Source organism: Cibotium barometz, chromosome 16, assembly GCF_041138505.1.
Source record: "Cibotium barometz isolate CiBa-2024 chromosome 16, ASM4113850v1, whole genome shotgun sequence".
In the NCBI taxonomy this organism is placed as follows: domain Eukaryota; kingdom Viridiplantae; phylum Streptophyta; class Polypodiopsida; order Cyatheales; family Cibotiaceae; genus Cibotium; species Cibotium barometz.
In genome coordinates, this window is record NC_141061.1 from 40,184,448 (window position 1) to 40,210,324 (window position 25,877).

Here is a 25,877-nt window from a genome sequence, read left to right on the forward strand (position 1 = left end):
TGGGGTAGGTGGTATCACCTTTTCATTTGTAAGGGTAACCACCTTTTCTCCGAAGTGGGGTTTGTTGGGTATTCGGAGTCTCACATGTGTAAAAAGTCCCTTGTATGTGTGTGTGAACACTCACTTATGTGAGGACGTGTGTAAGAGTGTGTGAACAACCACATATAGCTGTTTATGTGTGTATGTGATAAGCAGTGATGTCATGGGCATTTGCCATGGCCCATGTGTCATTGGCCCCAATGTGTGGTGTCAAAAGATAAGGCTCTAAAGCCTATAAAAGTATTTTACTCTTTGAAGCTTTTATCATATTAATCAAAGTATCTTTGAGCCGTGCAATCACTGGTGCTCTCTTCTTTCAGTTTGTTACATCTCTCACTCTTTCTGTACTGCACAGCTGACCATATATCTGTTTGAGCTTCCTTAGGTGGTGGTTTGCTAACCGAAGCTTATCTACTACATAGGGCAAGGGTGGGCAGAAGGAAAAAGAAAAAATGGTGTGCGGGCTCAGTGAAGAGGTAAAGAGAGAATTGCACGCATGTAGGATAGGGCAGAGAAGCAGCGTGAAGGGTCATGGAGCAGGGGGGGGATATGAATGCTAGCAGGGTTCCAGCTCCCACAATGCTCCATATATGACATTTACATTGAACTATTGACAAAAGTCATTTTTTATCTTCCCCAATTTTTTAATGTACGATTTGAAAGTTCATTGCACCTTAACTAGTATAATATGACACCAAGCTTATGTGTGTTGCATATGGCAGCAAGCAAGGAACTATAGTGCATATTTCTTTTTCTCGTTGGTGAAACATTTGGGATGTAACATGCTAAGTTTTTGCACATTTGGAGATTTTCTCTAATATATTACAAGACTTGCTTAAATTGGGGAGTCACTTAATGGTTATGCCTATGTGACAAAGTTTACTAGTTTGTTCTGTCAAATCTACATGTGGACTATTTTTCCTACAGATTGCAAAGGCATTAGCAGGAGCTGGAGAAGCACTGTACGTGAGTGATGCATTCAAGCCTAGTGAAGAACCTTCATTACCAGCAACACGCATGTATAAGGTCCCAATACAAGATATCTTAAGTTTCTGATTTTCAATAAGGCCTTGCACAGATTTTTATTTTTCTGTGCTTTAGATGTGAATTAGTTGTTGCCACTTTGTGAAGCTTTATGAATGTCATTGACATTTTGAATTATATTGGTGCAGTTTGGAGAGCTACAAGTAGAGCTAACCGCGCAGAAATGCTACATTGGTTGTCTTATCGCCTTTGGTTTTGGGTATGACTTTTAAGCTATTATAGATTGTGCTTTTTGCATAGTTAGAAATCTACTTGCTGCGTTGTAGAGCAATACAGTTTGTTGGCCTTGATAGTCTTGCATAGTAATATGGATTGTGAACAACTTGAAATACAAATCCTCTTGCCTCCCCCTCCCTTCCCAGGTTTCTCTCCCCCCTTCCTCTTATTTTCCTTTTGGGGAGGAAAAAAATTGAATCAAATTTAGGTGTTTCAGAATGCTCACTTACGGTAGGTTGGGCTTTTTCTAGAGGATACTTTTAGGAGAACCAGGTTCATCCAGATATAGATTCAGACATCTGTGCCTTCTATGATTCAGCTCACATATATGGCTTTGCATCGAAGCTGGTAAAGGAAGATCTGAGGTTTTTATTTTTTTCATACAGAGATGCCTCCTTGCATCTTACTTTTCAACTTTGTCAGCTTTTCTGTGTTTGCATTGGGTTTTGGTGGGCATCAACCTTTTGTTGTACCAAGGCTAGCACCTTACCCAAGTCAGAGTGGACCAGGATGCTACGGCCCCAGATCCACCACATGTCTCGGTCTCTTGCCTGTTTTTGGACTATTATAGCTGTTCAGCTACTACTAACAAACACTAAGAACCCTCTCTCTGATGTCTTGTTATAGATGCTGATATTGCACCATGTATATGTATGTGCTCAGATCTCCGTTTTAAAGGGTGTTCTATTGCACTTTCAGACTGTTATCTCTAGGCTACAGGGATGTTTGGTCCTTATTTATGATCTGCAGTCCACCTTTCTTCTATACAGAGCTGTGAACGTTTCCGTCAACCTGTATCTGTGGCAGGTCTTTGCTAATGCAGACCTGTAAATTTTAATTTTGACATTTTAAGTTTTTTTTCCCGAAATCAGGTCTCCAAGCCATCCCTTGTTATTCCCATTATGTCCACGGAGTTCTGTGCATCCTCCATAGGTGTAAGAGCTGTCTGCTCCTCCCAAGGTGTTGCTACAGTGGCTTGATTTGCAGGAGACCGTCTTTTGTTCTGAGTACATGGATCCAATTTCCCAATTTAGTTTAGCCTTCTGCTTTTTACACATCTACCTCTTTAGTTACTTGTAATGTTGCCACTGCTGGGTGTTTTCCCTGTCCTACCTCTTGAAGCTGTTTTGCTTGTCCTGCCTCCTTCAAGATGTTAAATTCAGCTACTGTCCTTTTTTTCTTTCTTTTTTTCCGACTAGCCTTAGGCCCAAGTAGTTACCGTTTCGTCGTTGTCTTTTTAAGCATGGCATTCTCCTCTGGAAGTGACTTAAAACTCTGACTCCTGATCTCCTTTGATTAAGCTTTAAAGTTTCAAGTTATTTTCAAGAAGAAAGACACTGTCCTGCATGCTAGTACTTCCAAAGCCTGTACCAACTACGTTCACTGCATCATTGACTATGTGTCTTTAAATCACAGTTGAATCTATTGCATGATTGTGAGGTGCGGGAGGGATACCAGGCCTAGCTTGAAGGATTTCTCAATTTTATTACTTGCGACACCCCACCTGCATGAGCATGTGGTCATTTTGGGTAACCATCAACATTCAATATCCCATATTCGCTGAAAAAGTCATTGTGGAAGCATAGGCAGCAAGAGGAGGAAATTGGCATTTTCTGCCTATTTCGAGCAGCGAAAGCTAGGAGCAGTTGGTAAGGTGTTTATAGGAGATCCCGGCAGGGAGGATAAGCTGGTGCACAAAACCCTCTGCAAAAAAGTGTTTTGTTCTTTCTCCCCCCTACCCCCCCAAAAAAGGGCTTTTCACTGTGAATGCTCAAGAGACTAACGTTTCAAGTTATATACCTTCCTTAATTCATTGGGGCTCTACTTTGTGGATATGGATGATAATGTGTTCTGATCATTGTTAAGAAATCCTTGGCATCCAGCACCATTGAAAATTATATTAACACTCTTGAATAAGCACTTCAGTTTCACAATCATGCATCATGTTCTAGATAGACATGGTGTTTATTGCACAAACCCTGCACAGACAATAAGGGTACAATAGAAGACTTGTGAATTTCTTTGAGTTTGAGGACTGCATTGTATTATTGATGATTATGATTTTATTTTTTATTTTTTTGTAGGGCTTTATCATGGGGACTCACAACCTCATTGCAAAACTTTCCAGAGAGCGCATTGCAATATGCAAATGATAATGCCACTTCACTTGCCACTGTGAGAATCGACCACTTGATCCTTGTGTGGCCTACATTAATTTTGAAGTTTAATCTGTGAGAAATGGCTCTATTGGAGATCTTTATTCTATTTCGAATTTTCACTTGGTTCTTATTCCTTTTTTTGACGCACACATGTGAACTTTGAAGGCATGTTTTGAGAGTAAAAAGAGAGTCCTTTTGATCACATAGCTTCGACTGCCCTAGATATTTTTGATGGGTTGTAGTCTTTTGGTGGCTCTGACTATCAATTGTATGTTACATATTATTTAACAATTGAATTAGAAGCAAAAGCCACAATTGCATCTTCTTGGGTTATAGCATGGAGTTGAAGGGTTATTAGCTTTATGACTCAAGCAAAGAAGATCACCATGATGTGAAATGTTGTATGTCAAGAGCAATCGCATTGGATGGAGGAGGAGCTTTCCTCCCCTTTATCATGCAGCAAGGAAATCATGCACAGGGCAGAAGTGGACCCATTGACATTATCTTCTTACAGGAGCACCTTCTTTAAGAGGGATAGACCCGTAGCTGCGGGAAGATCTTGCAGGGCAGGAGTCACACCTTCTGGTCCCACTATTTTGGCCCCCCCGGGACTCAGGGTGGAGTTTGCATTTCCATGAGTGAGCAGATTTTGCCGGCAGTGGTAGACTCAGGCACCATTGTCACTACATGGGCTCAGTTGTTGGCTTCCTGAATGTCTACGTGCCGACCGCGGTAGCTGACAGAGCCACCTTCTGGAGTACAGTCCATCAGTCCCTACTGCAGGCAGATTTCTGGTGTATGGGCGGGGACTTTAACATGCTGGAGTCGACCGATGACAGACATGGCCACTATAGCAGGTGCAGTGTACTCGGGATGGGAGGGGTTAATCTTGACCCTCAAGGGACAGGACCCTTGGCATCTTTCAGAGTTCGGATGTAGTCCCGAGAGTCTATGTTTCTCTAGAGTGGATAGGAGGAACACTGGCCTAACATATCTAGACTCGATCGGTTCTATGTTGACGAGTGGGCTTGTGGGCGTGGCGGCATGATTGGTATTTTGGCTAGCGCTACTTTTTCTAACCACGCTCCAGTTATTCTCTCCCTGGATGACCCCTGGAGACAAGACGACAGACAGATGACTAACTGGATTCGAGATAGCCTCTTTCAGGATCCAGAGATCTGCAGTAGGATCGAGGGGATTTGGGAGAGGCTAGATTTCCACTCAGGAGCCCTGGATGCAGGCCTTGGCGAGATTAGCAGTCTTTTACAGGAGGTAGCGCAGAGCAGATTGGCTGGCTTCTGAGATCAGGAGAGGGGTATTTGCAAGGGTCTTGCCTCTCTACAATGGCTTCAAGAGAGTGCATTAGATAGCAAGTGGATTGAGAGTCAGCTAGATGCCGTTCATACAAAGCTCAAATCCATTGAGGAGAGGTGGGTGGAGTACAGATACCATGCCAGAGCCTTTTTTTGGACGAAGGTGGGAGACAAGGTCACTGGAGATTTCTTTGAGATTGCAAGCCCACATAGACGGAGAGAGGGTATCCGCCGCAGGTTGCGAGGCCCTGATGCATCCATTGTTACAAACCCCTCGCATGTGAGAGCCATCGCCAAAAATTTCTTCAACACTCTTCTCACCGGTGCCATCATTTCCGCACAGGTGATGGATGCGCGTGAGCGTATGTGGCGACACACGAGAGGTGGTCCCTCACTCTCTTTTGACTTTCCTCCTGACCTGACCCCCTTCACGTCTGAGGAGTTGGGAGAGGCTATGACGGCATTACTGGGGAAGAGGAACCGTCTTCCAACCTCTTTATTTCTGCGGCATTGGGATCTCATGGAAGGTGGCTTCAGGGCTGCTTTCAATGAGATAATGGTTATAGGAGCCATGCTGGAGAGGTTGTCGGAGGGATTGATCCACTTGATTCCCAAGGAGTGTGGTGATAGATTGGAAATCTGGCAGTGGAGACCCATCACCCTTCTAGGGACTACCTACAAAATTCTGGCCAAGGCCATTAGCTGGAGATTGTAGCCCGTAATGGTATTAGGGATAGTAATTCTTTAGTGGTGCATTTTCCCTATCAACTACTTATTTGCTGTATTAATTCTTTCTATTTGCTATTCCCCTTAGTGCTAGGCTTCATTATGGTTGAGTTTGGCCTGCATCTCTGGAGGTTTGACAGAAACTCAGTACGAAGGCCTTTGTGTGAATATATGCTCTTATGTGTGTGTGTGTGTGTGTGTGTGTGTGTGGAGTGCGTGTGTGAGAGCATATCTTGATACAGAGTTCTACACCCACTATTGGGCACTGATGATGTTACTGGGAATGTCGTAGTATCTAGTCCATACTATGCATAATGGAGTTGCGACTAGTTGATATTGTGCTTATTCTTTATATCTTTAGCGGTACATTTTTCCTATCAACTACTTATTTGCTGTACTAATTCTTTCTATTTGCTACTTCCTTTAGTGCTAGGCTTCATTATGGCTAAGTCTGCCCTGCATCTCTGGAGGTTTGACAAAAACTCAGTATGAAGGTCTTTGTGTGAATATATGCTCGTGTGTGTGTGTGTGGAGTGCGTGTGTGAGAGCATATCTTGATACAGTGTTCTACATCCACTATTGGCCACATGACGTTACTGGGGATGTCGTAGTATCTAGTCCATACTATGCATAATGGAGTTGATAGTTATATAGTCTTGTGGGTTGACTACCATGAGTATATAACATGCACGTTCCTAAAAGGTGAATTTGGGCATGTTCCTGGATTCATCTAGGTATATAGTTAGGACCAAGGCTATGGTGGTTTGAAGAATTTCATGGTGTGTGTGGAGAGAGATTGAGAGCGAGGAGAGAGAACCAATGCACTAGAGAGAGAAAAGTATCGCATGACTCAATAGTATGGATTAGATTGATGTGGTTAACCTTCACCAAGTACAATGCTTTTATAGGCATAAAGCCTCATCTTTTGACCCATTCAACCACACTAAGCTAATGACACATGGCATATCCCATGACATCATTGCTTACTACACACACATATAATGTCTAGCCCCTTAGAGGTTGTTCACACACATAAACACAACTACACATGCATGGACACACAAACAAGGGTATGCACACACAAACAAGGGTATGCACACACAAACAAGGGTATGCACACACAAAGTGGACACACACAACACAAACATGTTTTGTTTAGGATCGAAGTATTCTGGACAACATCTTCACCTTCTGGGAGGCGACCACGTTGGCTAGGATGCAGCATTAGGATCTGATTTTGCTCCTTCTCAATCTCGAGAAAGCCTATGACATAGTAGATTGGGGCTTTCTGGAGGGGATGATGTGCTAGATGGGTTTCCTGGAGGAGTGGGTCTGATGTGTGTCGGGACTCTACTCAGCTTCTCATAGACAGGCTCTTATTAAGGGCATTAGAAGTGACAGATTTCCACTTTCACGCGCAGTCCAGAAGGGGTGCCCTCTAGCACCTTATCTCTTCGTGTTCGTTGCTGAGGCCATGAGCTGTTTTCTCTCCACTCAGGAGACCGGACTCCAAGGACTGCGTCTCCCCATCCGAGTGCAGGAGGAGCTTCTTGATTTTGAGCTCAGGGTGGTAACCCTGGTGAGTGAATTCTTTTTGTGAACTCTTGGAAGGGCAGTAGCCCTGGTGTGTAAAGCCTCGTGGAAGGGGAAACTCTGGCGAGCATGTTCATTCATGGAAGGGTGGTAACCCTGGTGAGTGAATTCTTTCTGTGAACTCATGGAAGAGCAGTAGCCCTGGTGAGTAAAGCCTTGTAGAAGAGAAAACCCTGGCGAGCCTCGTGAAAAAGGAAACCGTGGCGAGCATGTATGGTTTCATGGAAGGGTTGTTGCCGTGGTGGTGTCATGTGCATCACAGATGCCATGGACATTTCCAGGGCTAGATCCAGAAGAGGCAAGCAGAAAAAGACTATGAACCAATAGAGCCAGAAAATAGGAGCTTCAGGTGTAGCATCTGAGGTGAGCATGGAGCAGGACAAGTGGGGTCATGGAGGGAAAACAGTCGGCTGAAGCACATGAACCCAGACTAGAGCTGTCGGCTGCAAGGAAAGGAGGATGTTGGCTGTCGGCTGACGTCAGCAGGAATGGTGGGCAGCATGCGCATCAAAGGCAAGGACCAGCAGCCGTCGGACAGGGCAAAAAGGGGATTTATTGGACATGAACTGGCCGACCAGCAGTCGGCCAGCATAAAGTGTCAAAAAGCCCATATAAAAAGGGCTACTTTGCTCAATGTTTGAGTCATTCCACCCACTAGGGGTGTGAGTCAGTAGGAGGGTCCCATAGGGGGCCAGAATTAGGGTTTATCACCTTTTCAAGAGGGCAGCCAAGTGCTGCACAGATTTGTACCTTTTTTGTACATAGTATATACTGAAATTCCAGCACTTCTCTCTCTCTCTACTCTCTCTCTACCTGCGTTTTTGCATCATGGTGCGTTTTTGCATCAGAAGGTCTTCAAGAGTGTTTAGGGCTGAAAGAAGACTACCCAGAGCTTCCGCGCGTTACAGGTGGACCATATGGCTTGGGCATGCATATGGATCATAGGGGTGGTTCCCTTATGCAGTCCAATGGCATGGCAAGATGTTTTGTGGCTATGTATGCTGCTGCTTTGTTTTTGTAGGTACTTAAAGCGACTTCTGGAATTATGGATATTTGAGACACGGTTGGCTCTTGTGCCCTTGTCTAGTTATTATCCAGCTTATGGAATTATGGATATTTGGGACATAGTTGGCTCTTGTGCCTGTGTCTAGTTATTATCCGACTTATGGAATTATGGGATTTTGGGACAAAGTTCGTGATATGGTTGGCTCTTGTGCCTCTATCTAGTGTCGGATCGTGGATCTAGACTTATGGCTTTAATGCCAGAATTATGCAATATCATGGATTGGCAATGCATCTGCTGTACTTGAAGGATATCTCAGTGGTATCGGGTTCATACAGTTGTGGACAACTGCTTTATAAGACGGAGGGATGTCATCATTTGGTCCCTTCACCAGTATTGACCAGTGTTTCACACATTGAGCGGAATCAAGGTGTGAACGGGGATTTTCCATAGAAGAAAGCTAGAGCATTTTACTGGCATGGTTTGGCTTGAAAGATGGCCATACAGCATGAGCACCATGGGATTTTATCATTAAAGTGACTTATCATATTTATATAATCAGATTTATAAGTCAGTGTTTTCACATGAAGGGGTAGTCATATTATTATTTTAGGCATGGACAGGTGGACAAAAGAAGGTGCCTAGCTGAAACTTGGGTAGCAAGCCAAGAAAAAGCATAAAATTGATATTTTTGGGCCAAAACTTGGATTGGAGTACAAGCCAAGGAAAGCATAAAGTGGATATTTTGGGCTAGTTCAGCCACTTTTAGCCAAAAAGGGAAAAGCACTTCAATAATAGAGCTACTCGACTTCATTAAAAGCAAGGATTTGCGGCTGTTTTGAGCAGGGCGCATCCCTCTTGGAGTTCCCTCTCTCTCTCTCTCTTACTGGCCGACTGCAGTCTTCTCTCTCCTCCCATGCACAAAAGCTGGCCGACTACAGTATTCTCTCTCTCTCTCCTCTTTTACGCTGGCCGTACAACAGCTATTGATGTTGTCTCTCTCTTGATCTGGCCGTACAGGACATAGCAGGCTGTACAGCTCTCGTTCTCTCTCTTTGCGCAGGCCGTACAGTGGCTGTAAAGGTTTCATACACATGAGAAGCCCCAGGGCTGGTTTGAGGCCTGTTTTGGGACTGTTTTGGAGCTGTTTTTCAGGACTGATTTGAGAGCTCTTCTAGGACTGTTTATGGCTCAGTTTTGGGGCTGTTTTGGCCAGAGATTCAGGGCTGTTTTGGGCTCTGTGCAGACTGTTTCATGGGCTGATTATGAGCTGGTTATGGAGTCGTTTCTGGGCTCTATTTTGGGACAGTTTTGGACTGCTCCTGGAGATGTTTGTATCTTGGCACTGGATAGAAATCCGGGCAAGATCTGTGATGATGCTTTGTGGAAAATCCGGTGCTGTATGCAACCGCACCTTGGTATCTTGTAAAAGCTTCTGTGTGAATAAGAAGTAAGAAGTTTCTAGGGGGGGCCGGCCGTTCCGGCTCAGTGCGGTGTATTTGTATTTTATATGGTTCTTCCGCTGTGTTATCATGCTCTGTCTGCGGCGGAAAGGATCAGGTGAAGATGCCAATGTGGTGGATACAAATGTTCTTGTAGATTTAATTGAGCCTCCGGTGTTACCACACAGGCCAGAGCGCATCTTGGATTTTGAAGAGAAACGAACTCGTCACCGAATTAGACAATAGTATCTAGTTAAGTGGAAGGATAGACCGGAAGAAGATTCAACTTGGGAGGACGTTAGTACTCTCAAGATCCGATATCTTACCTTTGTTTTCGAGGACAAAGACTCTTCCAAAAGGGGGGAGTAATGTCAGGACACAGGGAGGACTAGGCGGGAGTCGGGTGGTTCAGGGGAGTCCGGACATGTGTGGATAGCCAGGGCTATTTTAGTCGGCTAGGGTTCCTATATCCGGTGGTCGGGTGGAGAGTTTCCCTATTCTATTCTAGCAGGTTCATGGAGGTCTCATCGAGGCCTCACATCTTGTGGATTTTGGGTTGGCTCATCGCCTGCCCCGACTTGGCGTCCAGTTGAGGCTTTTCGGTTGGTCCCGAGGGGAACTCCAGTTCGCTATCTTGGATACCAGGTTGGCATTGACATCTCCCCTGAGCAGCAACTTGCTCCCCTTCCTTCTGGGCATTTGGAAGAAGCTGTTATACTAGAGGTTGGGTAGGCTTTCCCTAGCTGGCTGGGTAGTGGTGGCGAACCAGGTGGTTTTGCCACCATGTGGTACATTCATAGTTGTCTGCAAACGCGTGTGCATGAGCTTGCAAATGTTTGCTGTCTGCAATCTCCACGTTTGCATGAGCTCGCAGACTTGACTTTTTTGTCCACTTAAAAATTTGGGAGGCTGACCATGTTTTAGCATTTTTTTAATGCGTAGTGTGAAAAAGCGTGACATTGGGTAGTGTGGTGTTAAAAAACGTGAAAGGCTGAAATTTCAGCATTGGGAATCACGTAGGCGGCAACACGCAAAGATTTCAGCTTGTTAGTTTTAAGCCTAATTTCTAAATCTTTGTTTTCTATTCTCTTTTCTCTTCCATTATTAGCAATTTGGGCATAAGTTTCATGATTTTTTATGCATACATAAGTTCACGAATGCATCCTCGCCACGGTTTGAAACATTCTTTAGTAGCAAACTTTGCAAACTCTAATGCGAATGCATGAATGCAAAGAATGCTTGCAACTATGGGTACATTACCTTCTGTTGGTCTTTCTCTCCCGAGCATGTATTGGTCAGGTTCAGTGTTTGATCCGGAACTTTCTTTGGGCGGGCAGTGATGGGAGACCGGCTAGGGCTATGGTGGCACAGAGAGTAATCATTCAGCCCATGACGTAGAGGGGGCTTTGGCATCATCAATCCCTCCATTCAGAGATGTGCCTTGTTGGGGGCAAGCTGATTGTTAGAGGTCTTCTTTTGAACCGTGAGCCTTGGAAGGACTTCCTCGTGGCTAGGATCTCCCCTGCATTCCAACCTTGGGGGGCCCTTGGCCTCAGAGCACGAGATAGATATTCACAGTGATGCAGGCACGTGTCTTTAGCTTGGTGTTTGAGGACATAGTTGCAGCCAGTCTCTTGTGTGCATGGGATCATCTTAGGCCGGCCTTGTAACAGTCAGCTCCAGTAGCCTTCAAGGAGTGACTCCGATAGCCTCTAATGTGGAATCCTTTGGTCCGTTTGCCTAGTGGTCATACGCTCAGGGCTTGCCCACATGTATCATGGGAAGCCTTGAGTACGGGGCCCATTAGGTCACTTGGAGAATGGCTTACTTTCAGATAGCTACCCCCAGAGGCTCGGGACCTTATTTGTATCCAAGCCAGAGACCGACTTAGCCTTGACATTGACTCTTCCATCCCTCCGGAGTGGCTGGCCCCAATACCAGATCCTTCTCCTCCAAGGCACGGTATACCCTTGGCAATTCATGGCACGGGCAAGTACTCCGCTTTACTCACCTTCTCTATTGGGTTTCATGGCAGACTAGAGAGATCAGAGATCCCCTTAGAGGACCTCATTAGAGGACCTCAGGGAATGCACCTTGCAGAGAGTGAGGGTGATTGGTTTTCACGGACATGAGTGGCACATCAACCAAGGTGGCCAAAGAGAGACTATGGCGACTATGGATTTGGGAGGGCTAGCCTTACGAGTCTTTAGTGGGACCTCTGAGAGTGGACATTGCAGGATCTAGAGGACAGGGAGGAGAAGCGTGGTACCCCCTACTTTGCCCACACTGCACGATTGGGCTGCATGATTCAGATGTCATAGGTGGAGGGCTCTCCAATAGCTATAGCACATTGGTAGTCTCAAGGCCTTCCGCCGCATTTTCTCACAGATTTCTGGAAGCGGTTGTGGGACAGTTTTCGACCGTGGAAGACCACCCTTTTCATGTGGCACGAAGGAGCTTAGCCGTTGGCACTTGGGTGGTCATTGGGGGCAGACCAGCATTATGTCAGAGGTGCGGCCATCCCCAACAGTCTCAGTATTGCCCAAAGGCCCAGCAGGTCTGGCAAAGGATCCTACAGAAAAGGCTTATCCTCTCCATGGGTTTTGGGTAGGTCTGTTCAACAAGGTTGCCCTCTTAGTGCCTTGCTCTATGCTATTACTACTCATCCCTTCTTGACATGCATGGATAAGCTCACTCAGACTAGCAGATTACATGAGCTTTGTCTCCCTGAGGGTCGGCATTTGGTTGCTCAGGCATATGCTGATGACTCTTTCTTTTTTCCTGAGAATATGCAATCTAATCTTCAATGTCTCATGAACACTTTGCATATGTTTGGATTGGAAGCAGGTCTTTTTATCAATTTTAAAAAATCAAAACTGTTGCCTCTCAATGAAGTTCAATGGCACAACATTCTATGGCTTGGGCAAATCATATCACCTACACAACATGTTAGACATTTGGGATATCCTGTGGGATGGAATCTTTCACTTCGTGATGCTACAGATTGGGTGTTGCAAAAACTTATGATTAAATTTGAATCTTGAAAACTCTCTACTTGGCCACTTCATGTCAGACTGAGACATATATTCGATTTTGATGGCATATATTCAGTTTTTTCTCCCTCTTCTGGCATGGTCTAAAAACCATCTCTAGTTTTATGATAAAAAGCAATGAGGTCTTTTGGCAAAATTCTCAATATAAGGCCTTGCGACTCCTTATGTATGAGTTCATATGCTCGCCGAAAATGCATGGAGGGCTTAATATTTTGAATATTCATTATCATGTTTTGGCACGCAAAGGCACTCTGCTTTCGACTTTTATTGCGCAACAACCACCCTGGACGCTTATGATTGCAGCTCTTTGCTCTGATGCGAATACAGATGCATTTGGCAAATGGCAACTAACTCACTAGGAACTTTTATTTGGCTATGTGGAGGGTAGGATTGCTCGATGCCCTTATGTCTCTCGTCTCCTTGCAGACTGGAAGCTTGTTCTACAATATATTTAGTGGTTGGGTAGACCTCGTGAGATTGGCAATACTTTGAGACAAGAAAATATCTTTTGGAGCGTGCATTCCCTACTCCTTTGGCTCTCCGTTCCCCTCGGCAATCTTACTTTCTTTCTACAAAAGGCGTTTGGGTTTGCCAAGATGTTGTTGATACTAAAGGAAATGTTTTACCCTTTCCTCGAGCTCAAGACATTGGTAGTTGGGTATGCACTACAGACCTTCATGGGTTATGTTACAGGAACAATTGCAACTTTACTCCTCTTACGGTTGTTCCGGATGGTGGAAGAAAGGAGGATTGGATTTTCCATAGGGCAGATCCTGGACCTTATCCTAGATTCTTTTTCCCTCAGGTTTCAACGGCTTTGATCTACAGGTTGATTATTCTTGCGCCTTGGTTTGTCGATCAAGTTAATACGAGTTGGCTTCTCACTAAGATAGCTCGTTGGTGGATCACAAAATCTAAAGAAAATTTGGCATAGTAAATTGCCACTTAAATGCAGATTGTTTTTATGGCGATGCTTGTTGGGAGTGCTCCTAGTTGGAGAACTTGAAAAAAGACACATAAGTTTACCGAAATGTCCTTCTTGCCCTTGCATAAAGGAAACAATGATGCATCTTCTTTGGTCTTGTCTGCTGCAGGCCAAAAGTTTCCTTTGTCGAATTTCACATTTTCTTCGACTCAAATTTCCAGGGTATTCCTTCTCCACATTTTTTTGGCTCTTTGGCAGGTGGTCTTCTACATTGGATCATGCACAACCCTTTCTAATCTGGACTAGATGTTGGGCTTTATGGACAATTTGGCATGCAAGAAATTAGTTGGTTTTTCATTCCTGAAGGATTAAACGCTATCCCTCTTTTGTCAATTCTTGCGTCAGTCTTTGTTTGATTCCATCCACCTGGATCAGATAGACTATGGCCCGTTGGCTTTGTTTTTTCATTGCTTTTAGCTTCTGTGATTGCTCTTTAAGAAGTTTGCCTCTTCTGTGACGGCTTCTTTCTTTGTACAATGAAGCAATAGAGCATAGCCTTTTACAAAAAAAAAACAAAGGGGTGTGTAGAGAGAGAGAGAGAGAGAGAGAGAGAGAGAGAGAGAGATGTAAGGCTATTGAAAGAGGTCTTGCTTATTTGTCATTGAGAACCCATCCTTGGTTGATGTAAATGCCCATGATTAGCATCTTCAAAAAACCCTCAAGGTCTATGAGAGGCCAAAAAGGTAGTACAGTGATGAATATTGAATCACGGAGAAAAAGAAAAAACTATGCTAAACTAGCTACATAAGAAAAAGTATATGTGATGCTACACGGTGACAATGTGTGGTCATACAGTGATACCATCCTCCAGAATAGAGAGAGAGAGAGAGAGAGAGAGAGAGAGAGAGAGGTTTGTGTTGGGCGATTTTAATGTATGTGAATTGCCGGAGCATGCTTCTACACCTCACTCTATAAATTGCCAGAGCTAAGCTTGGCTTTGTGTTGGGTGATTTTAATGTATGTGAATTGCCAGAGCATGCTTCTACACCTCACTCTATTATGGATTGCGCGGAGAGGGTACAAGAGCTCGTTTGGACTGAATGTATATTTGCCATCATGATTTATTGCTGCTAGAGATATTGTCCATGTAGGTGGAATATAATCATATTTTATCAGATCATTTCCCTTTGGTATTGGAGATGCATAGCCATTTTGTGGATGCTCATAGGCCATTATTGGGAAAGGCTCCTCTTAAGGTTAACCAAACTTTCTTGGAGCATACTATTTTCCATCAGTTTATGTTGCAGGTGTTACAAAACTTTGGAGGCCATGTAATCTCTGTTGGGGTGTCAGCTTGAGAGTGTTGTAAAAGCTTGCTCGCGAGTATGAGATACATAATGCATCATATTGTAGGAAGAAGTTGCGGAACCTAGAATCGATTTGGTTGATTTGAACCAGGTGGTTCAAGAGGACGGTTCTTGCCCTGACATTGAGATAGCTATTGATTGGTTGTCCCATCAGGTTGTAACATTGTATGAGAATTAATACGTGAGATATAAGCTTATGGCTCGAATGTATGTCCTACTGGATTCTAACTGTCAGTTACATATGTTCTTTGCTCATTTGCAGAAAAGCATGCATGTGAGAATATTGTCAGGATGCAAGATAGACAAGGAGTATTGATTACTGATCCAACTTGTGTTCTAGATGTGTGTATGGACTTTTATCACCATTTGTTGGGTCTAATCATATCTCCTGATGTCATTGCAACTAGAGAGTCTTTGTTTCACTTGGTTCGTCACCAAGTATTATTTCTACAGATGAGGTGGAAGATGTGTTGAAGCATTTACCTAAAGGGAAAAGTCCAGGATGGGATGGGCTCCCCAATGAGCTTTTCACGAAGTATGTTGATGAGTTGAAGGTCCCTCTCGCTTCTATTTTTTAGGAGGCGTGGAATACAGGTATCATGCTTGCGAGTTAAAAGGTTGGGCTTGTACATTTATTGCTTACTTAAAGTTCCATCCCCAGTTAATGTACGTCAACGGGGACTAATCACATTGATGGGGGACCATGTATAAGATATTTGCTAAGGTCTTGGCCAACAAGTTGCAGCGATTTCTTCCTACTTTGATTTATCCAAGGCAATATGGATTTATTAGAGGTTGGAATATTTTACGTAATATACTGAATGTACAAATTGGAATTGATTATGCAAGGACTTCAAGGCAAGAGGTGGTTGTGATTCAACTGGATATTGAAAAGGCTTATGATCATGTTAGTTGGTCTTCTCTTTCATAGCTTATGCAGGCTATGGGATCTGGCCCTCGCATGTCTTCTTTGATTTATACTATTAGCCAACATGCAGTGGCTAGGCTTATGATTAATGGTGGGATGACGGAGCCCATTCATTTGACAAGATCGGTCAGGCAGGGATGCCCACTTAGCTCTCTCTTATTTGCAATTATTACACATCCAATCTTATCTTGACTGGATAAGCTAGTGGAGGACGGTGAAGTTGTAGGGCTTTCAAGCAGAGAGCAGATAGTCGGCCAGGCATTGACAGATAATTCTTTCATGTTCCTTAAGGCTCAAAGACATAATGTTCAGAAGGCTATGGCTGTTTGGGATACTTTTGGTCTTGCTTCAGGGTTACACATTAATATACAGAAATTTGCTATGATAAGCTGTACCGAGAGCGATTTGCTTGGTTTGGGATGGAATGGGCAGGTCATACAAAGGGGATGCATCACATGCTACTTGGGTTATCCGATTGGAGTTGATGTTGATTTACAGGCTTTGTTGGCATGGATTTCTGCAAGGATAAATGATAAGTTTGTGTATTGGAAATCTCAGGGCTGGTCTTTGCATGTTCGACTTAAAATGGCACAATCCATTATGATTAGCATGATATCTTTTTTCTTGCCTTTATTGCTATGGATGGGCAAAGCTTTGCATCAAATACAACAGCCAATTAGATTTATGCTATGGAAAAGAGCAAGAAATAAGCTAGAGCAGACGCGGATTTCTTGGGAACATGTTATTACTCCGAAGAGGAGTTGAGGGGCAGTCCTATTAGATGTCAGATTACATATGGTCACTAGGAGATGGCCTTTATTACAAGATATGTGTGTATCTCAAGAGCCATGGGTGGTAATGGCTAAGGCCCTCATAGAGGAGGTCGCACTTGTGCATGGTAATAGCAGGATTGATGGTACATGGTGGGATGTAATGAATAGTTCCCAATAGGTTCGAGTGGTGGCTTCACCTCTCCTTTCTCATTTGATGATCTCATGGAAGGAGATATTGGCACATACTAAATGGAAGTCTTCAAATCAGCGGTTGCAGTTAAACTCTATGGCAGGTGAGGCATTGGCTACGTAACGACTTTTGGAGTGGCCTGATAAATTTGTTGAGTGGCCAAAATTCAATAGAATGGCTTGATTGGGACTAGTGAGAATTATAGATGCTTTGTTGCCACATAGAAGCCGCTTATTGTCTTTTTGAAAAATCAGTCAATATTTTCGGGTTTCACGTGGATATGTGCAGTTATGGGAGAAAGTGAGGGCATGACTTACACCGTTTGGTGATATTCCTCGGTTGGAGGATTAGCAACCTTGGTTAGATTGGACATTTAGAAAGCCTCAAGATACTGTCCAGTGTACAACAAATCAAGTGTACCATATGATAGTGGAAGATAAGCGCTGGATCACTGAGAAGGCTAATAGGGTATGGAACATCAGGAGAAGTAGGGCGTGGTGGAAGAAAGTAATCTTACAGGGCTGGTGGTCTAAGATTCCATATCAAGGGAAAGTGTTCCTATGATGCATGCTAGTTGGAGGCCTACCATTGGGGGATTATTTGCGAAAGCGGCGGATTGCTTCTAGTAATTGTGTTTTGTACTACATGCTTGGAAACATGCCCGCATCTTTTCATTTCATGTCCGGTAGCAAAGAAGGTGTGGGATTTCCTTTCTCGCATATGGATTGCATTGACAGATAGGCCCGTAAAGGTTAAAGTCGGGTTTTTGGCAAGCTTCCGAATGGGCCGGATAACCTAGAACATTGAGTTTTCTTTCATTTTTTCAAGTGGACAGGTTTGTGGCATATCTGGTTAACTAGGAATGCCTTCATATTTGATGCAAAAGTTGGTATTACAGGTCACATAGGTCGTATAAAAGGGGTACTATTGTGGCAAATCTCTTGCTTGCGGTCATGATTTGCTGGAGAATCACACGGCTATATATTGGATGAGGGTACTCCGAGCTACACCTGTGGTTCGGAGTAATTAGTGAGGGAAAGCTAGTACATCACGTGGCGGCCATGTGGCCATTTGTAAAGTAAATTTTGGTAATATATCTTCTATTACAGAAAAGAGAAAAAGAAAAAAGAGAGGTTTTCAAAAGAAAAGATTTGTGAATAATTAGTTGTAAACATCCAAAAAAAAAGAAGAAAATGTGCTTTCATGAATAGTTGTTTGAATAAGTACTGAATTCTAATTGTGCACTTAAATGGTTGTGCTTTGATTGTTGAATTGCAGTCTTTGAGGGGAGCGTTACTGCTGCTTGGTTTTGGATGTACCTTATTGTCGAGTTTTGCATTGGTAGGCCTATTGGGGCTGGGGATTAATTTATCCACGAAGCAAAATACAGATAGTTGACATGGAGTGCACCTGGTTTTTGAAAAGCTCTTTAGAGAGAGCTTCTCTGAAGGAAGCTGAAGCTGAATTGCCGCAACCTTCTTTGTTGAGTAATCTATAATTTGCAATGTATCACATACATGTAAATAATGTATTTCTATCCTTATTATGCTGGTTTCAATTTAAAAAAGGTATTTTGGGTTGCAAAGAATGGACGAAGTTCCTTCTTTTTTTTTGTGTGTCTCCGGGAAGCTTGTTGCCTTTCTGCTGCACCTTATTTGTCTGTCTACAAGTGACATTCTAATCTTGAGTCTAAATTACATGAAAATGGATGCAAGATGATGAATTAAGACTTAGTGGGTTTTCTGTGTTACTTGAGTTGATTTGTGAAGGGTGTGGCTCTCAAACAGATTGAGAAGTGGAGTTTTAGAACATTTATAGCCTGATCGAGGATTTCTGTCTCATTCCCCAAACCTCCGATATATTATTCACAGTATTTTGAGGTACCATGCCATCAAATGCCACCTTTGCGTCTGCGGGGACAAAATAACTTGATCAAGGCTTTGGTTTTAGCCCACGATACGGTTCCTTCGGATTTGATGACCTCTCCAGGAGCTCTTTGACATATAATTCTCAATTGAAATGGCAACCTACTTATCAAGTATGGAGTGGAAGCTAAAGAGACTTGCAGCGGCCATCCAGGACCTTCACGTAGCCTCCTAGGCGGGGATCAATTGGAACGAGTCATGCAGATTCTCAGTCCTGGCTGGAGTAAGACATGGGCCTGTGGGATTGTGCTCTTGGATCAGGGGAGATCAGTCGATGGGACTACCTTTCTTTTCTATTGTGTGTAACTATTTGGCCCTCTGAGCTCTTTTCACATGATGGAACTCATGCCCAGTCACTCGGAGAGGTTGATGGACACATGGGAACAAGGATCCTTAAGCTAGCACATAAAAGTCTTGGTCAAAAAGCCGGAAAAGCAAAAAGTCAAAATATGTTGATCGAGAGATGAGGGCACCATCGGAAAGAGGACATCGAACTTGATCAAAAAGCTAAATGCCACTTTTCCAAAAAGCAGCTCGAGGGCCAAAAAGCAAGACCTTGAAGTTGTAAGAACTTTGGCTATTATTAATAATATTTAGAAGAGAAAAAGATAAAGCTTGGAGAATCATAAAATTTTGGGAGAGCCATCTTGGGAGATTCGTCTTTGAGGGCTTCATCATCATCTTCATCATCAATATCTCCTTCTCCACCCTGAGCTTCTACCTTGCTTGCAACGCCACCACCGTCGCTGTTGCAGAACCGCCACCACCTCTTTCGGTGTTTCCGCCCCCCAGCCACTTCTATTGGTGCCTCCGCCACCCAGAGCCCAGTGTCGTTGGCGTCACCGTTGCCCAGAGCCCAGCTCCGTCACCTGTTTGCTAGGTTTGCACTACCACTGTCGCCTTTCCTACTGCCTATCAGCACATGTCTTGTCTCCCCCTCTCAGTTGAGCACCGCTCCCACAGGGTATTGTTGCCGCCTATAGAGAGCCGCCATCTCTTCCTATCTTATCCGCATCTACCACCCTGGTGTGTGCCTTTTGGGATTCTCTTTGTCCATTTTTGGTGTGAGACACTTGTGAGTATTTGAGAGATATAGACTTGGTTCAAACATTGGATATTGGTACTAGCTTGGTGTGAGACACTTGATGGTCATCCTAGTGGTGAGCTCGACATCAAGGATCTTGTGCCCCGACATCGACTTCAGCCCGACCTCGACATCGGCACACTTGTTTGATATTGTGCTCATTTGTTGTATTGGTCTTGGCTTGGAAGAGCCGTGGATTGTTCTCGAAATAAATTTCTAGAGAGGGGGCAGGGCCTATTCCCTACTCAACATGGGGTACTATGTGAAACCCCTTTACCCATTTCTCTCTCCACCCTCTCTCTCTCTATTTATATCTCTTGGACACGTAGTTGAATCTGACACTACGCGCTCCGTTGGGTTTACATTGTGACTCAGGGTAGATCTTGTGGAGGACTTTACAATTGGTATCAAAGTAGGAAAAAAGGGAGAAGGCTATATGTGCAACACAATAGCAGCATGGGTTGTTTGCGCAGGAAAAGAAAAGCACATAGGAAAGTAGTAGTAGAGAAGCATAGCAATCAGGCCTTCTTTTAAAGAATAAGCTTCTATTATTTTTTAAAGAGTGAAAAAGCAAGTTTTTTTCTAGACATATTTGATGGATCTTTTTTTAAGAAAAAACAAATTGGGAACGCTACACAAAGAAAAAGCACAATAGTTTTAAAAACAAACAGAGACATGGGAGCCCTAATTTTTAAGTGTGAAAGGATGGCCTTTATCATAGTTCTCCATGCGAGAAGTGTGAGGTCCCCCTTGGTAAAGTGGGTTGAAAGAAATTGGCCTGCTTCCAAGAGCGAAAATTGTTTCGGCAAAGCAAGACATTGCAGCACTTTGGTAGGTGAGATTTTCCTTAAACAATAGTAGATAAGATTGGGATTTATCGTGGATAATAAAGCACATAGCAAACGTGATGGACAAGGATGTTCATCTCAATGATCACCATGAGGATGATGATGTGATGGTCGGTGGGTTGGTCACTAAAGTGGACTTTGATCCAAGGATGGCCTTGCTTGAGTAGTAGATTTTGAACCTTATGGAAGCAACATTGGCAGGCTTAGTTATTGCAAGGGGAGCTGGGACATAATTATTGGCACCTTCTTTTACTCAAGAGTCCTATACGAAGGAGAAAAAGCAAAGGATTAAGAGACAATTGACTCTTCGCTCCACAAGTGGGATACACATTTTGAGTTCCATCCTCTCCTTCAGAATAAAAAGATATAGATGATACATGTGATCCTAACAAGAAAAGTGCTTATGTGGTGAAAAGACTTACGAGTGAACACAATGTGGGTAGATTTTGAGAGTTTTTTGAGATGTGTTCATGCAGGTTGAGAATGAGTATGACACAATGCCCAAGTTTAAAAGCTTGGAAATGAAGAATATGCGTTTTGACACCTATCTATAAAGTTTAGAGAGTTTTAGGCTCAAGCAACCCACATGGATCCTATGGTTATTCTTGGATTTTTTTTGTGGATTGATTGCCTGTTGGATATCAACTTTAGAAGAGGAACAATCGAAGCAAAACATTGGATGCCATCTAATATGCTAAGATTTATGATGAGATTGTATGAAAGAAACTCCAATAACTCTCTTCAACAGCAATCCCAACGTAAATGTAAGCACATGAAGACTTCACACAGACTCTAGCATAGACCCAAAAGTCAATCATGGACTATGGGAGACCCAAATTTGAAGAAATCAAAGAAAAGGAGACACTTGTACATTAATGAGGGTGTGTGCTTCAGTTGTCGTCAGCACGGGCACATGAGGATTGCCCACAATCGAAGCGCAAGTCAAACTCGAAGGGAGCACATGCAATGGAGGCCAAAGGTAAAATTGCTTCCATACACACTATTGTTTTAGATCATAATTCTTGCAACCACGGTGAGGTGATCTCTCTAGTTTGGATGTTCATAGGTTGATGAAAAACCCATGGTTGGGAGACCACTCAAGACTTGTCTTGCACACCCAAGCCCATAAAGAATATGCTAATCTAATGGACATGAGAGGAAAGAGGAAGAGGGTAACAAGAGGGAAAGGAACTTAATCTAAAAGAAAACCAAACTAACACCATCACACTCGCCTCTGCACCACTCACTGCTCACTCACAAGCCTAAGCTCAAGCACATGACAAGGCCATAATAATGTGATGAAGGCCTTGACATTTGCTCTAAATCACAAGTCTCTCAGACATAGGAAGTGCTCAAGAGTGAGCAAGCAACACCCAACACTCAACACCCTAAGCTCCACTCTTAAGAGAACAAGGACTCACTCAACTCACTAATCTAAGAAAATCTAAGAAGGAACAAAAGGATGGACTCTACAACTTGGGCTAGAGGGGAATGTGATCTCTCTCACCCATGCTCTAGGAAAAGGTAGGTCCATCCCATATGCACAATGCCACATGTCGAGCATATGTGAGTCCTCAAGATGATACACGATGAACTCATTGTTACCCAAATATCACATGGCAAACAATATAAGATATGTGCACCAAAGTGATATGCATATACATGTGTGTGCACCATCATGTGGAGAGAGTATGTAGTGCAAATGGTGTACAGAAAGGGGTTAATATCCCTTCATCTCTAATACACATCCGATTCCGCGGATGAGATGGCAATGAGTACAAAAATGGAGAGGGGAAGGAACAAATAATGTTGATGAAGCCCAAAAAGAAGGAAGGATCATGCCAAAGATATGTCGACTTAGAGCATGATCTATGTCCAAGGGTCCAAAGATGTGTCGATGAAGAGGAATCATGCACCAAAAAAGTGAAGCGAGGGAAGCTCACCTACCTCAAGAGTGTATACCATGGAAAAAGAGAAGTGAGGGGTGCTCTCCCACCTCAAAAGTCGATCCCATCCATCGGGATCCCAAATGTAAACGGGGGGGCTCCCAAAGGTGTATGCTGAAATTTCACATGTAGGATGCTAGAGTAGGTGCTCAAGCAAAAGCCAAGGAATGGTATGTCGATGGAAAAGGTGGCATCGATGCGGCCCATGGAAAGTTGATGTAGAGTAATCCAGGATCCTACACAAAGTGGCTCAAGGCGGATGCCCAAGCCAAGGCCAATGATGAATGAGAACCATACAAAGTGGGGCCTATGAAACAAGGTGGAAAAGATGGAGCTAAAGCCCACAAATGTAACATGGAATGAAACAGATGAAGAGGCTCTCCCTGGAAAGATGTAACAAGGGTCCTGGAGGTGGGAATCCCCTCAAAAGTCGATGGCGAGGTAAGAGTATATCCACACATGAGGATCCTCAATCCCAAATGTAAGTACCAAGAGTGGGTGCTCTCGCAAATGCAAGTGATGAGTGAGAACCTTGCAACATGGGGGCATTGGATGATGATGGAAGTGGTGCATGTGCCTCAAATGGTGGTAGGTAATCACATAGGTAAATGGATGTCTCCAAAAAAGATGTGTCAGTAGTAGAGAAAAGATCCTCCTTAAAAAGAGAAAGAGGGTGCTCGAATACAATGCTCAATGTCAAGGATATGTGAGGTAAGGTAGGCTCCTCCCAAGGCTCATGATTTCTTGATACAAGGCTCGATAGCGAGGCAATAGGAGACATGTGGAGCTCCTCATGATGCATCATGATGTGGTCCAAATGAGGTGGGTAATGGATGTGGAACATTAATAAGATCTACCCGCTGCAGGCGATGGCGTAATGCAAGGATCAAAACAAAGTAAATCGAGGTGAAGATGTGCATGAGAAAAAACCACATGACCCTGGAGCAAAGGAAAAATGTGTGGAAAGCCATGAAATGGGAGAAATGTTGGGACATCATCTCTCATAGTGAGATGACCATGGCTACTTATCATGACATTAGCTAAATCCTCACGTGTGTCTTTAAGAAATGGAAAAGCACCCTGCCAATCCTCATACCACCTAAGTATGTGCATGGAGCTCATGGCATGGGAATGTTCGCATGGTGGCGAGATGGTGTTAAGAATATGTGTTGAGTGATGATTCCCAAAGATGCACATGTTGTAAATCAAGGCGTGAAAGCACGTGTGTAGGTAAAAATAAACTCCGTAGATTCTTTTTTGGAGTTTGAATTGTTTCCTTCTTTTTTTTGCTTTTTTGGACATTTTTTGGAAAATAAACCATCTCCTTTCCCACGTGGCTATGGCGGGCCGTCCTTTCAAGCCAGGTCCCCCTCTCGGGCGGCACTACTTCTTGTCGACGGCTCTGGCCCGTCACACCGCCTTTATTGACCTTAGGGGTGTTCCCTTTAAGAAATTGTATTAAGGAAGTTAAACAAGAGGGTATAAGTGATTTTCCTTGTTGATGTAGCCAAGAAGCAAGTTGATTACAACCACATTTTTTAATGAAGATGTCTCCTTGCAAACTTGTTGATGTAGCCAAGAAGCATGTTGATTACGATCACATTTTTGGATGAAGATGTCTCCTTGCAAACTAGTCCTGGCAATTGAACCATTGTTAAGCCATTGGCAAAGTGCTTTGTCAGACCTTAAGACAATTGGAGAAAGAAACTCTAATTTCTCAACACAAAAATTAGAGCATAACATATACTTGCACAAATTAAAAGCATAAACCTTAATAAATCAAATTAAATAAACAAGAGAGATGGAGAATAGAATAGAGGTCACCTTAAGACACTTGGAGAAAGAAACTCTAATTTCTCAACACAAAAATTAGAGCATAACATATACTTGCACAAATTAAAAGCATAAACCTTAATAAATCAAATTAAATAAACAAGAGAGATGGAGAATAGAATAGAGGTCACCGTCCACACAAGAGTGGGTTTAATCTCCCCGGATGAGTGTGGCTCTTGTACCACTCACTTATAAAAGGCTACTCATAACCATTAGATTTCATGATTATGAATCTAGATAGAGTAGACGTTATTATATGTAAAGAGTGTTTTAATAACCATGATGTACATATAGATTAGAAGGGCTATAAGTTATGTTCCGTCGTGGGGACGATGTCTAGCTTTATCTACAAGGTGATTTTGATGTTCCATCCACTGCTCTTGTAAACTCAATTAAACATTGTAATATAGTAAAGGATTATAATTATGAAGTGTTTCAATGTATTCTAGATATCATGTCATCTAATGCTAATTATCAATCTAACTCAGTTTGTCTTTATGTATGGGAGACACAAGCTTTAAAGAACATCAAGGTAGAGTTTGTCAATTTTTTCCTAGCTAAGTTACCTCATGGTCTTTTTCCCAGTCGATTGGTTTATAGAATTGATCTAGTTTCAAGTCTTAACTTGTGAGCATTACATCTTATAGGACCAGCCGGCTAGGAGAGGATGAGATTGCTCGACATTTGTCAGAACATCTCAAGATGGAACAGATTCGTGATAATAAATATCCTTAGGGGTACCGTTGATAGTTCTGAAGCACAGACAATAGAAGTTGGAGAATGTGTGTCAATTATGAAAAGGTGAATAAAGTTACAATAAAGAATTTGTATCCCCTTCTCAAAGTGGATGATTTGATTAATAAAGTTACAATAAAGAATTTGTATCCCCTTCTCAAAGTGGATGATTTGATTAATAAATTACATCGAGCTATCTAATTCTCAAAGGTTGACCTTCATGGTGGTTATTACCATTATTGATAGGTAGCTGGGGAAGCCGTCTTTAAGATGACAATCCACATAAGATATGGCCATTGCAAGTTCTCGTATTATCTTTTGGGCTCATGGATGCCAATGATGAATGATCTCTTTAGAGATTATTTAGGGAAATTCATGGTGGTGTTTCTAGATGATATGTTACTATACATCTTAATATATCATTAGGGGATTTAGGAGGTCACTTTTGTGCCATTTAACTCTAGAGAGAGAAAGGTCCTAGACTAATAAGAGAAAGGCCTCCGTAAAATAGATATTCGTAGTGGTGTTTCTTGATGATATGTTACTATACATCTTAATATATTATTAGGGGATTTGGGAGGTCATTTTTAGGCCATTTCATCTAGAGAGAGAAAGGTCCTAGACCAATAAGAGAAAGGCATTCGGAATGGAAGTTTTTTATTTATCGCTTATTATTTCTTAGTATAAAAGTATAATATATAAGTATCCTAAAATATCTGAATAGGACTTCTGAAT

At 42.9% G+C, this 25,877-nt stretch overlaps 1 protein-coding gene across 2 annotated transcripts in view; it reads left to right on the forward strand.

The window, feature by feature from the left end:
- Positions 1-18,367, forward strand: part of LOC147630644 (LOW protein: ammonium transporter 1-like protein) — a 46,366-nt gene extending 27,999 nt beyond the window's left edge. For both annotated transcript variants that reach the window (XM_086810579.1, XM_086810578.1), the window contains 4 exons: positions 967-1,065; positions 1,212-1,282; positions 3,384-3,474; positions 18,050-18,367. In XM_086810579.1, coding sequence (XP_086666705.1) covers positions 967-1,065; positions 1,212-1,282; positions 3,384-3,474; positions 18,050-18,169 — 381 coding nt within the window. In that variant the 3' untranslated portion in view covers positions 18,170-18,367. The remainder of the gene's footprint in view (positions 1-966; positions 1,066-1,211; positions 1,283-3,383; positions 3,475-18,049) is intronic.
- The last annotated feature ends 7,510 nt before the right edge of the window (positions 18,368-25,877 follow it).